The 13,235-nt window shown below is 38.9% G+C and overlaps 1 protein-coding gene across 10 annotated transcripts in view; it reads left to right on the top strand.

Moving 5' to 3' along the window:
• Window positions 1-13,235, top strand: part of KIDINS220 (kinase D interacting substrate 220) — a 184,930-nt gene that overhangs the window by 153,000 nt on the left and 18,695 nt on the right. Inside the window, exons 25-28 of one of the 10 annotated variants that reach the window (XM_048845445.2) lie at window positions 1,555-1,599; window positions 5,190-5,300; window positions 6,285-6,341; window positions 9,820-9,852. The exons of 1 other annotated variant lie outside the window; for it this stretch is intronic. In XM_048845445.2, coding sequence (XP_048701402.2) covers window positions 1,555-1,599; window positions 5,190-5,300; window positions 6,285-6,341; window positions 9,820-9,852 — 246 coding nt within the window. The remainder of the gene's footprint in view (window positions 1-1,554; window positions 1,600-5,189; window positions 5,301-6,284; window positions 6,342-9,819; window positions 9,853-13,235) is intronic. 8 more of the 10 variants (XM_048845446.2, XM_048845448.2, XM_048845447.2 and 5 more) reach the window with 8 other exon arrangements.

The raw sequence follows: 13,235 nt of genomic DNA on the forward strand, positions 1-13,235 counted from the left end.
CAGAGGAGAGGGAGTGCTCTGACCAGGTGCAGCAAGTCTTGCTAGGTAGTAGAGCACAGGGAGGTTGCCATGGTAGTAGCTCTCCGGTAAGTAGTAGAAAGCCATCTACCAGGGCTGTGCTGTGCTGCAGGCTGTGCAGCTTACCAAAGCACACTTCTAGTCCCCCAGTTCCCTACCTACAAACTGGACTCCAGGTCTGGTTCTCTGCTCATCTTCATTGAACAGTGCAGAGAGCATGCACTGTGATCCAATTAACTCCCTCTTCTAGGGAAAGGTGGAGAGCAAGAGGTACCTCTGGACAGGTCTCAGCAAGTCAGAAAAACAGTAAACATAATGTCAGAACTCAGGCGGCAGCAGGATGGCAAATTCCAGGGCCAGAAAGAAAAATTCCATGGCCGTGGAATCATGCAGCCTACTGGGCCTGTATTGAGATGGTTGGGAGAAGACCCCCATCACATCTCTGATGTATGGTTGTCTGCAAACTTGGGAAGCCAAAGTTCCTCTGGTTCCCCACAGTATATATTTATGGTCATCTCCAGTTTTCAATGTTATCCCTGCGACCATAAGGGCTAGAAATGTCTTATTTTTTAAACGAAAGCTGAGACTGTGGAGCGAGAGTCTACAATGGAGAGCTAATTCCACAGTTGTGGAATCAGGGAATAACTGAGCACAGTCTATGCCCAGGCAGTAAAAAGCATAATTTCAAGCAGTAAAATCCCCCAAAGGGGGATAGGAAATGGTGGGTCATGGAATAATTTTTGACCAATTTACAGGTTGCAGACCAAAAAGAATCAAAAATAGTGATTGACCCAGCCTCTATTTGATTCAGAGGACCTGCTATAGAGGGAGGGGGATAGGGCCTTTCTGCCCAAGATGTTCATTCGTCATCTCACACACTCAAGTTCTCCCCATAGTTTGACGTGGCTAGAAGATTTTTTGAGAGGGAATAATCATTTAAATTACATAATTCAAGAAGTAACATGTGAAACTCTGAAATAAAATTCCTTCTCTTCCAGGAATAGATTGCTATATAGAACCTGTAGCACATGGTAAATAGACTTCATTCAAGGTACTTTATGATATATTTCTGTAATAATTAGGAGGTTTAAGGCCTAGATTGATACTTAGTCTTAAATCATTTTAAGTAGGGGAAAATTAAAATGTTGTTTCTGGGAGCAATTTTCTACTATTGTAACAGGAAGACTATTGTTCTCGGGACCTCATGCGTACTGCAAAATATTCAAGTCAAAGAGAGTAGCTCACAGTGAGGAAACTAGCATTTTCAGTTTGGATTGCTGTCTTCTGTCTAGCATCAATACCAAAGGATTAAAGGTTGTAGCAGTATATGATAGGTACTGTCACACTTTGGAAGTGTACTCCCTCGCTGGTAAACGTGAGAGAGAATCCAAAGATGAGTTCACCTTGCCACTAGGACAACGGAGTTATTTGAGCATTTCATAAACTACCCAGAGTTATAGCTTGTCCCAGCTAGATAGTTGAAATATATTGTCTTTAGACATTAGTTCTTTAGTTTTCATTTCATTTCATTTACAGCTTCCTTGGAACGTGTACAAAGCACACCAGTTTCTTAGTCCTCAGGTGAGCTTTGTGGGAATTTTCCAGCATTTTGGTTTTGATGAGCTTCTGCAGAACTGTAGGCCTGATTCCATCAGTAATTTGCCTGGTTTTCTGCCAGTTCACCTGACTGGCTGCTGGGGAGCCACACTTTCACAGTCCATGGCTCTGGGGCAGCTCAACCATGCAGACTGTCTGGGCAAGGACCCCATGGCATCCAGGGTACATGGCTCTGGGCAGGTGTAGAGTCAAGTCCCTGGATGCTGTGCTGGGAACCTGGAAGGCTTGTTGGGTACGATGACTTTAACAGAGGCTCTCAGGGGTTAGGCTTCAGGCTCCACAGCAGGGACCGTGGCAGCTTTGGGGGGCCTGAGAGCCTCCACTGGAGCCAAGGCTCTCAAGGTTTCTCGGATCCCTGCTCTGTTGTGGAGGACTTCCCTGACTCTCCAGTGGGACTCCCTGGGCTGTCCCCAAAATCAGGAAAAAGAAAAGGAGTACTTGTGGCATCTGAGAGACTAACAAATTTATTTGAGCATAAGCTTTCGTGAGCTACAGCTCACTTCATCGGATGCAACAAAGTCAGGGGGGCATGAGGAGTCTCTGGGAGTCAGGGCAACCAGCTGCTTCACTTCATTTAGGAAAAATTGAACCAAAACAGTTTTGATTTTTCCAGAAGGAGAATATTCCAGAATTTCCTTCCCATGAGAAATTTCTAAACTACTGGTTTTGAATTTGAACTATCATAGAATCATAGAATAACAGAGTTGGAAGGGAACTCTGGAGGCCATCTAGTCCAACCCCCTGCCCAGAGCAGGACCAATCCCAACTAAATCATCCCAGCCAGGGCTTTGTCAAGCCAGACCTTAAAAACTTCTAAGGAAGGGGATTCCACCACCTCCCTAGGTAACGTATTCCAGTGTTTCACCACCCTCCTTGTGAAAAAGTTTTTCCTAATATCCAACCTAAACCTCCCGCACTGCAACTTGAGACCATTACTCCTTGTCCTGTCATCTGCTATCACTGAGAACAGTCTAGATCCATCCTCTTTGGATCCACCTTTCAGGTAGTTAAAAGCAGCTATCAAATCCCCCCTCATTCTTCTCTTCCGTAGACTAAACAGTCCCAGTTCCCTCAGCTTCTCCTCATAAGTCATGTGTTCCAGACCCCTAATTATTTTTGTTGCCCTTTGCTGGACTCTCTCCAATTTCTCCACATCCTTCTTGTAGTGTGGGGCCCAAAACTGGACACACTACTCCAGATGAGGCCTCACCAATGTCAAATAGAGGGGAACAATCACATCCCTCGATCTGCTGGCAATGCCCCTACTTATACACGCCAAAATGCCATTGGCCTTCTTGGCAACAAGGGCACACTGTTGACTCATATCCAGCTTCTCGTCCACTGTCACCCCTAGGTCCTTCTCTGCAGAACTGCTGCCTAGCCATTCGGTCCCTAGTCTGTAGTGGTGCATTGGATTCTTCCGTCCTAATTGCAGGACTCTGCACTTGTCCTTGTTGAACCTCATCAGATTTCTTTTGGCCCAATCCTCCAATTTGTCTAGGTCCCTCTGTATCCTATCCCTACCCTCCAGCGTATCTACCACTCCTCCCAGTTTAGTGTCATCCGCAAAGTTGCTGAGGGTGCAATCCACACCATCCTCCAGATCATTTATGAAGATATTGAACAAAACCGGCCCCAGGGCACTCCACTTGATACCGGCTGCCAACTAGACATGGAGCCATTGATCACTACCCGTTGAGCTTGACAATCTAGCCAACTTTCTACCCACCTTGTTGTGCATTCATCCAGCCCATACTTCTTTAACTTGCTGACAAGAATACTGTGAGAGAGTGTGTCAAAAGCTTTGCTAAAGTCGAGGAATAACACGTCCACTGCTTTCCCTTCATCCACAGAACCAGTTATCTCATCATAGAAGGCAATTAGGTTAGTCAGGCATGACTTTCCCTTGGTGAATCCATGCTGACTGTTCCTGATCACTTTCCTCTCATCTAAGTGCTTCAGAATTGATTCCTTGAGGACATGCTCCATGATTAGTCATGTGTTCCAGTCCCCTAATCATTTTTGTTGCCCTCTGCTGGACGCTTTCCAGTTTTTCCACATCCTTCTTGTAGTCTGGGGCCTCAAACTGGACACAGTACTCCAGATATGGCCTTGGTTCCTGGAAACTAAAGGTAGATTACTTTTGATCTCTTTATTTTATTTAAACACATGAGTCTTATATTGCCTGGCTCTATAAGAAAACTGAGAAGGAAAGAACTGAAAAAAATAATTTTAAAAGCACACTGTAGCACTTTTATAAAAATATTAAAAATTGGGATCAGACAATACATTAAATGTGTAAACTTCAAAATTACAAATGTATTTACAGGTCAAAATAAATATGTTGCAGTGTTTGAAAAGCAGTTTCTACCTATCTTATCTGCATCATCAATTGCAGGATTCCCTATTTTGCACGTCTACAGTTGCTGTATTTGCATAACACACTGATGGATAACAATCCAATCATATTTGGGGTGCTGGTCTAGGTGGTATTGTTGTCTGACATTCACAGATCAAATACAGAATCCTAAATTTGGTCATGGTATGTAAACTCCTGAGTTCTAATTCTGACTCAGACACTGGCATGCTTTATATGTTTTGCAGGTTACTTAACATTTGTCTCCTTAAATCCCATCTATTTAAAAAAAAAAAAAGAAAGAAAGAGAGAGGGAGAGAGATACTTGCCTACTCCACAAGAGTGATTAGAGTCAATTAGTATTTTTTATCTACCTTATATTTTTCAAAGCAAGAAACATTTAACAATAATTCTAATAAAAACTTTGTTTTATTGTAATTAAAATTTACATTATGATTTAAAATATTTTTGTATTAAGAATTTACATTTTGTATACTTGTAGTTTTATAGCGTATCATAATGTGCTGTAAAAATGCAAAAATCTAAAAATTGAACATGATTGTATTAAAATACTCTAAAAATAAAAGAAATTTAAAAACTGGTAGCTTTAATGTCTGTTCTCTTATTTATTCAAACAAAAAAAAATAGGATGCAACAAGCATCAAAACTTCCACTGTTGTGTGCCATGCACTCCATTTTCTATGTAGTTCTATAGATATCCAAGTAGGATGAATATTACGAAGTTTTGCAAACTGTAGTGAGCTCTTGTTCACTGTAATTGTAAGTTAAAGAGCTTTGTGATGGTGAAATTAATAGCAATAAAAAAAAACCCTTCATCCTTCTTTGTCCACTCCTCCTGACCCCTCCCCCCCAGACATTGCGATGGGACTTTCAAAAGTGTTCAGCATTCACCTTCAGCTGTTCCCCTGTGAAGTCAATGCTAAAACTCTTATTGGCATCAGTGGGTGCAGAGAGGTCAATACTGAGCAACTTTGAAAAGCTAACCCTAGAGCTTTTGAATAAGTAAAAGATAAAGCTTTTAGTATTTGCAATTTCTAACTTTATTAAATTTAGCATTCTTAAGAAGAAGTTGTATTTTGTTGAAATAGCTTTTCTTTTGATTATTATTACATTTTGATTTGTGTAATGTTGTCCTTTCTTTTTTTTTTTTGTTTTTGTTACATGTTTCTTTCCATAGCCATTCTTTGCCCCATATCTTTACATGCCAAGGTACTATCCTGGCAATTCTCATCACATCTCACGTCCATCATTAAAAACGGGTTTGTCCAGAGATCAGAACAATGGCCTAGTAAGTATTTTGAAGGAAAATTAAAATACTAACCTAAAAAATAAGAATACTGAGTAATACAACAGTAAGGTTGTTAACTGCAATATAGTAATACACTATATTTTTATAAATAGTTTTAAGAAATTAAGATATTGCTAACATGAAATTTAAAATGTATTTTGTTTTTACTTTTAGTAAATACCATATATAGAGTGGAAATTAATTCTAACATCCAAAAACCAAGATTAGAATAGTTTTTACTGACACATGGGATTGGCACGATGACTTTTTAGTGAAAACACCCATTTCCTGCTACCGTAAATAACATATGTGACTTAGTAGTATGACATAAACATCTGTACTTGTAAATTTATATCTCACTTTGTAAAATATTGTAAAACACTTTTATATAGAGAATATATATTTGTATAATATATAACGAAAGACTAGGATAAAATATAGTTGCATCCTATTGTTTTGCATAGAATGTGGGATATCAAAAGGCCAAAATAAAATTATTGTTAAGTAAAAGGATTGCTTATTTTAAATTGTTTTAATTCAAACTAAAACAAAATACATTTTATGTTCAGTATACATCAGTTTTAGTTTTACATTAAAAGTACATGTGGTTCAAATCTTACATTTACATTTCAAAAGCAAAAATAAGTTCTATGCTTTTTTCTAGGTGCATATAGAAATAAAAATAAAATCCCTTTTTAAAGATTTTCATATTTTACTGAAATAGATTGGTGTTCAAAAGAGAATTTAGAACTGAAGAAGCTTAAGAAAACAAAAGCCTCATTTGACAATCACTTTAATACTAGAATATTGATGCCTTTTGGCATAGCTTTAAAATATTTTAAAATCTTTTTTAATCACTTCAGTAAAACAAATGTTTCTGTTGAATGATGTATTATTCTTAGACTTATTTCCATTCATTGTTTACTTCATATTTTTTGAGCCCTTAATCATTTTACCCAAACCATAATATTTTGTTGTTGTTAGGATATTATCAAGGAGGATGCCGATGAGGGGCTTTCTTCACCCACAGCCCCCTCAATGGTAAATGAGTAGTCATGTGGTGTGGAAATTTAGCATCTCATTGCTTTGTCAGCAGTAATGAGTCTGCATTGATTTTAACTGCAGTTCACTAACACTGCATCAGTGGCTTGGTGGGCAAATAGAGTAGTTGAACACTAATAAATGTAGTTTGTGAATGAATTCAAGAGCTAATATTTACTTATAAGACCTACTGTATTATTTTCCTCTTAGTCTTCCCTGACCTTCTCAGTAGCTATGAAGTACAGAGTCTTCAGCTAAGAGTACTGTGTTTTCCATCTTCACCAGCAGTTCCCTGATGGTTAAAAGGAGTGGGGAATAGCAGTTGGCCATTCATTACTTAGTTTTTAGAACTGAATGGCTGGTTAACTTCATTCTTCTATCCTCTTCTCTTTTGTTCCCATATCCCACATAAAGCTGCTGCAGTTATTACAGCATAAAGCAACTTTATATAAAAATAACAAAAATCTGCTATATATTATAATCATATTCATGAGCTAGCATATTAAGGTCTACCTTTACTCATGCGTAAGTTACTGTTAGAATTTTGTGTTCCACAACTTTCGTCTTTATTTCATTATAAATATCCATAGAAAGATATCTTCCTTTATATGTAGCTGTTTTAACCCTTAATTGTGGAAGTCAATAGAAAACCATTCTGGCCATCAAGCTCTGGTGACTGCCAACACAAAAAGGTTAACATAGTTTTAACCATTATCTTAATTACTTTATCCTGTTATCTGCAACAGCCTAAATGTGTGACTTGAGGTATTTTTTGTCTTTCACTGATGCAGGAAAAGGTTTGCATAAAATGTCTTTTTTTTTTTTAATTACGCAACAATGGGAAAAACAAGAATTCCAGCATAATTATGGCAACAAAGACCAAGCCTGCATTAAAATAATATTAATTAAGGATTTTATAGGCACAGAGTGTTTCTCATTCTTTAACTAATGCTGCTGAACCTACATATAGCAGCATTCAAGAGCATATATTGTTCTGAAACCCTGTAATATTTTGATCAAAATGTAAAGTTAATGGGGCAGTTAAAACCCTGATTCTCAATTTTGTAGTGTTTGTGAATTATTTTGTTTTAATACCTGATTGTCTTCTCCTCTGCTCTCTGTGAAGGAGGCTGGAAGGGCTCTGGTATGCTTCCCTACCATCCCATATCCTCTGAAAGCCCTTTCACAAGTAGGCTCTATCAGTCAGGATGGCTTAGCGATCCCTAAACCTCTGGGGAGTCCCTGTGCAATGTAATACTGACTTTGCTGGCTTTCTGGTTAAATTTCTGTGGAAGACAGAGACAATATTACTCAATGTGTTTGTTCTCCATTGATTTAACCATGATGGAAAAAATGAACTGTTTTCATGCTTCCATTGAGAGTATAAGATGAATTCTTCAGAGTTATTACAGGCTCAATAGAGGTGTTTGAGACACTTGAGTTATCCACAAATGATGGATATAATAGACTGTAATAATTCTGTCCAAGTATTTAGGGAGTCCTTAATCCATGCATCTTAGCCACTATATATGATTATAGCTTTTACTTGTTCTTTAATGCATGGATCCATGCATGCAAAATAATTCAGTGTACTAAAAATCCTTTAGTTTGGTGATCTAATACGAGCACCACATGTAGGATTAAAGCTCAGTCTTGATTCCTGAGTTTTGCAGGGGCTAGAAGGGTTGATTTATTTAGCCCTGAGTAGAGGAGAGAAGCTCCCTTGACTTGCTTTTTAGTAAGCTTCTTTGGCCAATGCAAGGAGCTGGTATCTCTGGAAAACCCATTTTTTTTTATATGGGTCAAAATTTCCGTGAATTGGTAGAGCTGTGTGGAGAAGGTCTTGTCCCAGTGCAGGGGACTGGAGCTAATGGCTTCTCAAGGTCCCTTCCAGCCCTACATTTCTGTGATTCTATGGTTGCACAATACCTCTTTATGCTTTGTGGCTCCTGCTATTGATGTCAATATGTCAATAAAGTTAACCAGTTTTATAACCCAAGATCCTAAAATCTTAGAGCCTGATTCTGATCTTTCCTACATACGTGTAAATGTGAAGTAACTTCTTGGAAAGTAGTGGACTGATGTGGGTGTAAAACTCGTGTGATTATAATTACGTTTAGTCTTTTTTGTGCATTATGTTGTGCAGAGTACATTGTAGGCACTGTGTGAGTGCGCACGCATGTGTATATATATTTCAAACTTGTATTTTGTGTTCCAGCCCTATCTAGTCCATAATTTTCATGGGTTTCTGGAATAGTGGATAAAGAATACTGTTAAAATTCCCTGCACGGTTAATGCTGGTTCTCTTCAGTAAATTAACTGATTTGGGGCCTGATCGTGTGCCATTGAAACGGAATGGAAACTTTGCCATTAACTTCAGTAAGTGCAGCATTCGGCCTACAGGGCATTATAATACTGACCCTTGCTGTACTTTTGTCTTGGAGTCTCCAAAGTATCTTCTTCACAACAAACTTAGTATTCTTTAGTCTGTTCCAAAATCCAAGTAGACAGGTAAGCAGTTTGTTGTGCCAGTAGAGTATAGTGTGGTAGTTTTAATGAAACAGTATTCGCTTTTGTTTTCCAGTAGCACCCATGATTTTCTGGGCACTTTATTCAGACAGCAAAGAAGGCATGATCTCTGCCCAGTCTAAAGAGTTTGTTACCAGATTGCAATATGAACAAGATCTATGTTATCTACCAACATATATCATGATTCAAGTTTGCATTACTAATTACATTTGTTAGGATGGAGCATGCCTCAACATAATTGTATTGTTTTAAAGTTGTTTTCCCTGTTGTATGAAATCAGTAGTGCCTTGAGGCATATAATGTACTTTCATTGAAGTGGCCCTAAAATGGACCTGTGCAATCATGTAATTGTACATAAACCTTGCCTATCCTTTAAAAATAATGGAAGTGTTCTTTTAATGGACAGATCTGGGTATGGACAAAGGATGTAGCCTGGGAAGTTTTTCACTTATTCTTGCAAATGTTAATGTGAAATTAATCCCCTTAGAATACAAACTATAAACCCAATTACTATTTGTTCTCAAAATCTACCTTTTCAGCTCTGTTTTCCTTGCTTAGCTATGAGGACTTTAAAATTATTCAGCAAATAATGTTGTAACCTAATTTTGAAATGACAAAGGAATTTTAGGCTGCAAACCAAGATTTTTCACTGCAAAAATGATGCAGATCTTCCCTCTGACCTAGGATATTAAACCTCAACAAGTATTCATCTGTTTTTTTACAAGTACAAAAGGAGAAAGTCACTTATCAGAAATATCTATCTTAAAAGTTTTATTGCAGTATTAAAAAAATCTCAGTATACTAACTTTGTATTATAAAGCTAGTTTTACATGCACTGTTTTAAATTAGATGAATATGAATGCATAAGTGTCTATTACATCTTTAGACATTTTTGTTGTTTCACTTTAAGCTTCTGTCTTTTCATTCTGTTTTTGTCCCTTTCTTGAAGCTGTGTAAATCTGGGTTAAACAAACAGAGACAGGTACAGCAACTTTCTATGAATTGTCATTCACTTATTTGATGGAATCATTGCAAAAGCTATCATACTGGCTCTTCATGCTAGGCTGTCTATAAATTAATGCTCATTACTAGCCCTTAGGTTTGCTTTTAGCTTTTGCATGGCAAATATTTTTCAGTGTAATGTTCTCTAAGCTGAAAAATGTGTCAGTTTAAGTACAGTTTTAATTCACTTACCTGACGACATTATCCCCAAAGCAATTACGTTATTTATTCTTCAGGCAGTGCTATTTATAAAGAGTGATTTGGACTAATGTGTATTTGTTTCAAATAGTTTATACTTTAACAAAAATCTAAATATTTTTAGCATTTTTCCCATATAATTTTTGATAGATAAAAATGCTTCTTTCTAAACTAACTTCTAATGCATGCAGAAATAGTGACTTGCTCTTGATTGCTAAAATATTTTGATTTAATGCAAGAATACCTATTCCATCTTAACTCTGTGTGAAATTTCCTTCTTTATTTCTTTGTGTTAATCTACAGATGCTATATTTGATTGATTCACAGTTCACAAACGGTTGAAACTTCACATTGTTCTTAGAGTATTTATGTTAGCAACACCATTATAAAATAGTTTTGGCCATAGTTTATGGCTGTCATTTTTCACATTACAATAGATTTTTCCACTAAAAGTATAATTTGAACTAATCAGTAAATTGTGATTATGGGAGGATTAACTTAGTTCATGCTTTTCAGCATCTCTTATTCACTGCATTCATTGTCAGAATATTGTTGAGAAATCACATTGGAATAAGAAGAAGATTGGAATAATACATTCAAATATCGCTAAAAATTTCTGAATTGTGCTGACAACTTGGATAAAAATTTTAATATCAGAATGATTAAAAATGTTATGACCTTTTTTGTTGCCTTTTGGACAAGTTTCTCAAGCAATCAAGTCAAGGTAAAAACGTGTAAGTTTTAACCAAGAGAATCAAAACATTTTTTTTTTTTGTTTACCTTCAGGTTAGATTGCAGTTAACCTTTAGAACAGAAATGTATTTGTTAAAAAAACCCCATAATCTGTAGTTTTGTTAGTATTTAAATGCTCTATTTAAAATTGTGTTTATTTGTAAAAGAAACTGGAATATCTTTTACTATTTACAGACCGTGAAATAATTATGAGATAATTAATTGTGAATATCAAAAGTGAGTGTGTGGGTGGGGAAATATTGACCAAAACTATCTGGTAAGTAGGAGACTAAGAAGGTTAAGAAGGTAAAAGTGATTATGAAAGTTAAGTATTGGAAAACATAAAGATTATATAAGAAGGGAATACAAATAATGCTCTAGTATTGCCCTATGTGCCTGCAACAGCCTCTCTTCTTGTATACCTAGCAGCCTCTATATTGTTTGGAATCATAAGAATAGCCATACCAGATCTGACCAGTCGTCCATTTAATCCAGTATCTTATTCCCAGCAGTGTTCAGTGCCAGATGCTTCAGGGGAAGGTGCAAGAAAGCCTGTAGTATGGGCAGTTACATAGCTCAGAGGGAAAGCTTCTTCCTAACATTAATCAGTTAGTGATTGGCTTATACCTTGAAGTATATTAGGATTTATATCCTTTAAAAATTAAATTAAATATTGTCTAGTGTAGCTGTAGGTGTTCTCATTATCAAGAGTAAATGTGATTCTTTCCTTGAATCTTTCTGAAAGTGAAGTACTTAAATAAAGAGAAAAGAGAGAAACACTATAGAGAACGTAAATACATTCTTTATTGTTCATAAAGAATTACAGGTAAACCCTGATAACTGAACTGTAGTTAACTTAAGCAACAACTGTTTGATGTTGCGCTTCAAAACTTTGGAGAAGTGGAATTTCTTTGCAGTGTGGCCTATTTAAAGTGATGGACCTTCACAGGAATTTAGCTTCAGTCCTGTGGTGCCTAGATGTTACACAGTGCTGAAACCAAAATTCCATAAGGAGGAGCTGTGAAGGCTATGTGGGTGTGCTGCTAATAGAACTAGCAATTCTGATGGCTCTAGGGACATCTGGAATAACCAGATTACAGATAGAGGTCTCTGCTTGTACCACCTTTCAGAAATGTCTCTTCCTGCTCTGCACTCTCCCTCCCCAGCACTCTGTTCTGTCTTGCACACAGATCTTAGATTTCTGTGCACAGAGCTAAGCTTTGCAAGAGTGGAGCTGAAGAGGGGCTCTGTTCCTACAAAATTGAGGGGCTTTTGGCGATTAACATAATTTCTGTGGAATGTAAGAGTTCCACAGGGCTGAGCCCTTTGGTTAAGTAATCCTATGATTATACAGAGGTTTTGGATGTCCTCTGAGACCTCTGAATAATAATGAATTTATATGTGTTGGGTTATGATGCCAGAGGCAGAAATTAGTTATCTAGAAAAGGAAGAGGAAGGATTGAAAACCTGGAGTGTCACAGCGGAATGTGTAATGATAAAAGTAAGGTAGCATTTTATGGCCTTCTCTGAAATTCCAGATGATGTAGTGCAGTGGTCACCAACCTGTAGATGGCGATTGATTGGTCGATCCTGGAGCCTCTGCCAGTCAATCGCAAGCTCTGACCGCTAAAAGTATGATGGTGCAGCGGGGCTAAGGCAGGCTCCTTGCCTTCCCTGATCCCACACCGCTCCTGGAAGCGACCAGCATGCCCCCACAACTCCTGGCGGGGAGGGGTCTCCGCGCGCTGCTCCTGCCTGCAAGCACCACCCTCGCAGCTCCCATTGGCCAGAAACGAGGAGCTGTGGGGGCAGTGCATGCAGGCAGGAGCAGCATGCAGAGCCACGTGCCCCACCCCAGGGGCCACAGGGCATTTTGGCCACTTCTCGGAGTGGCGTGGGGTCGGGGCAGGCAGGGAGCTTGCCTTAGCCCCACTGCACCACCGACCAGGAGCCGGCCAAGGTAAGTGCTGCCCGTCGGGAGCCCACACCCCAGCCCTGAGCCTCCTCCCGGAGCCAGCACATTGAACTCCCTCCTGCACCTCAAGCCCCTGCCCCAGCTCTTAGCCCCCTCCCATAGCCAGCACCCCATACCTCCTCCTGCACCCTGAACCCCCTCCCGCACCCCAACCCTCTGCCCCAGCCCTGACCCCCCTCCCAGAGCCATCACCCCATACCTCCTCCTGCACCCCAACACTCTGCCCCAGCCCAGAGCCCCCTCCTGCACCCAAACTTGCTCCTGCACCCAACCCCCTGTCCCAGCCCAGTGAAAGTGAGAGAGGGTGGGGGAGAGTGAGTGATGGGGGAGGGAGGGAATGAGCCGGGCGGAACTTCAGGGAAGGGGCAGGGCCTCTGGGAAGGGACGGGATAGATCCTGGGTTGTACTTAAATTCAAAAAGTGATCTTGTGCTTAAAAAGGTTGGAGACTACTGATGT

The sequence above is a fragment of the Caretta caretta genome, chromosome 3, assembly GCF_965140235.1.
Source record: "Caretta caretta isolate rCarCar2 chromosome 3, rCarCar1.hap1, whole genome shotgun sequence".
In the NCBI taxonomy this organism is placed as follows: domain Eukaryota; kingdom Metazoa; phylum Chordata; order Testudines; family Cheloniidae; genus Caretta; species Caretta caretta.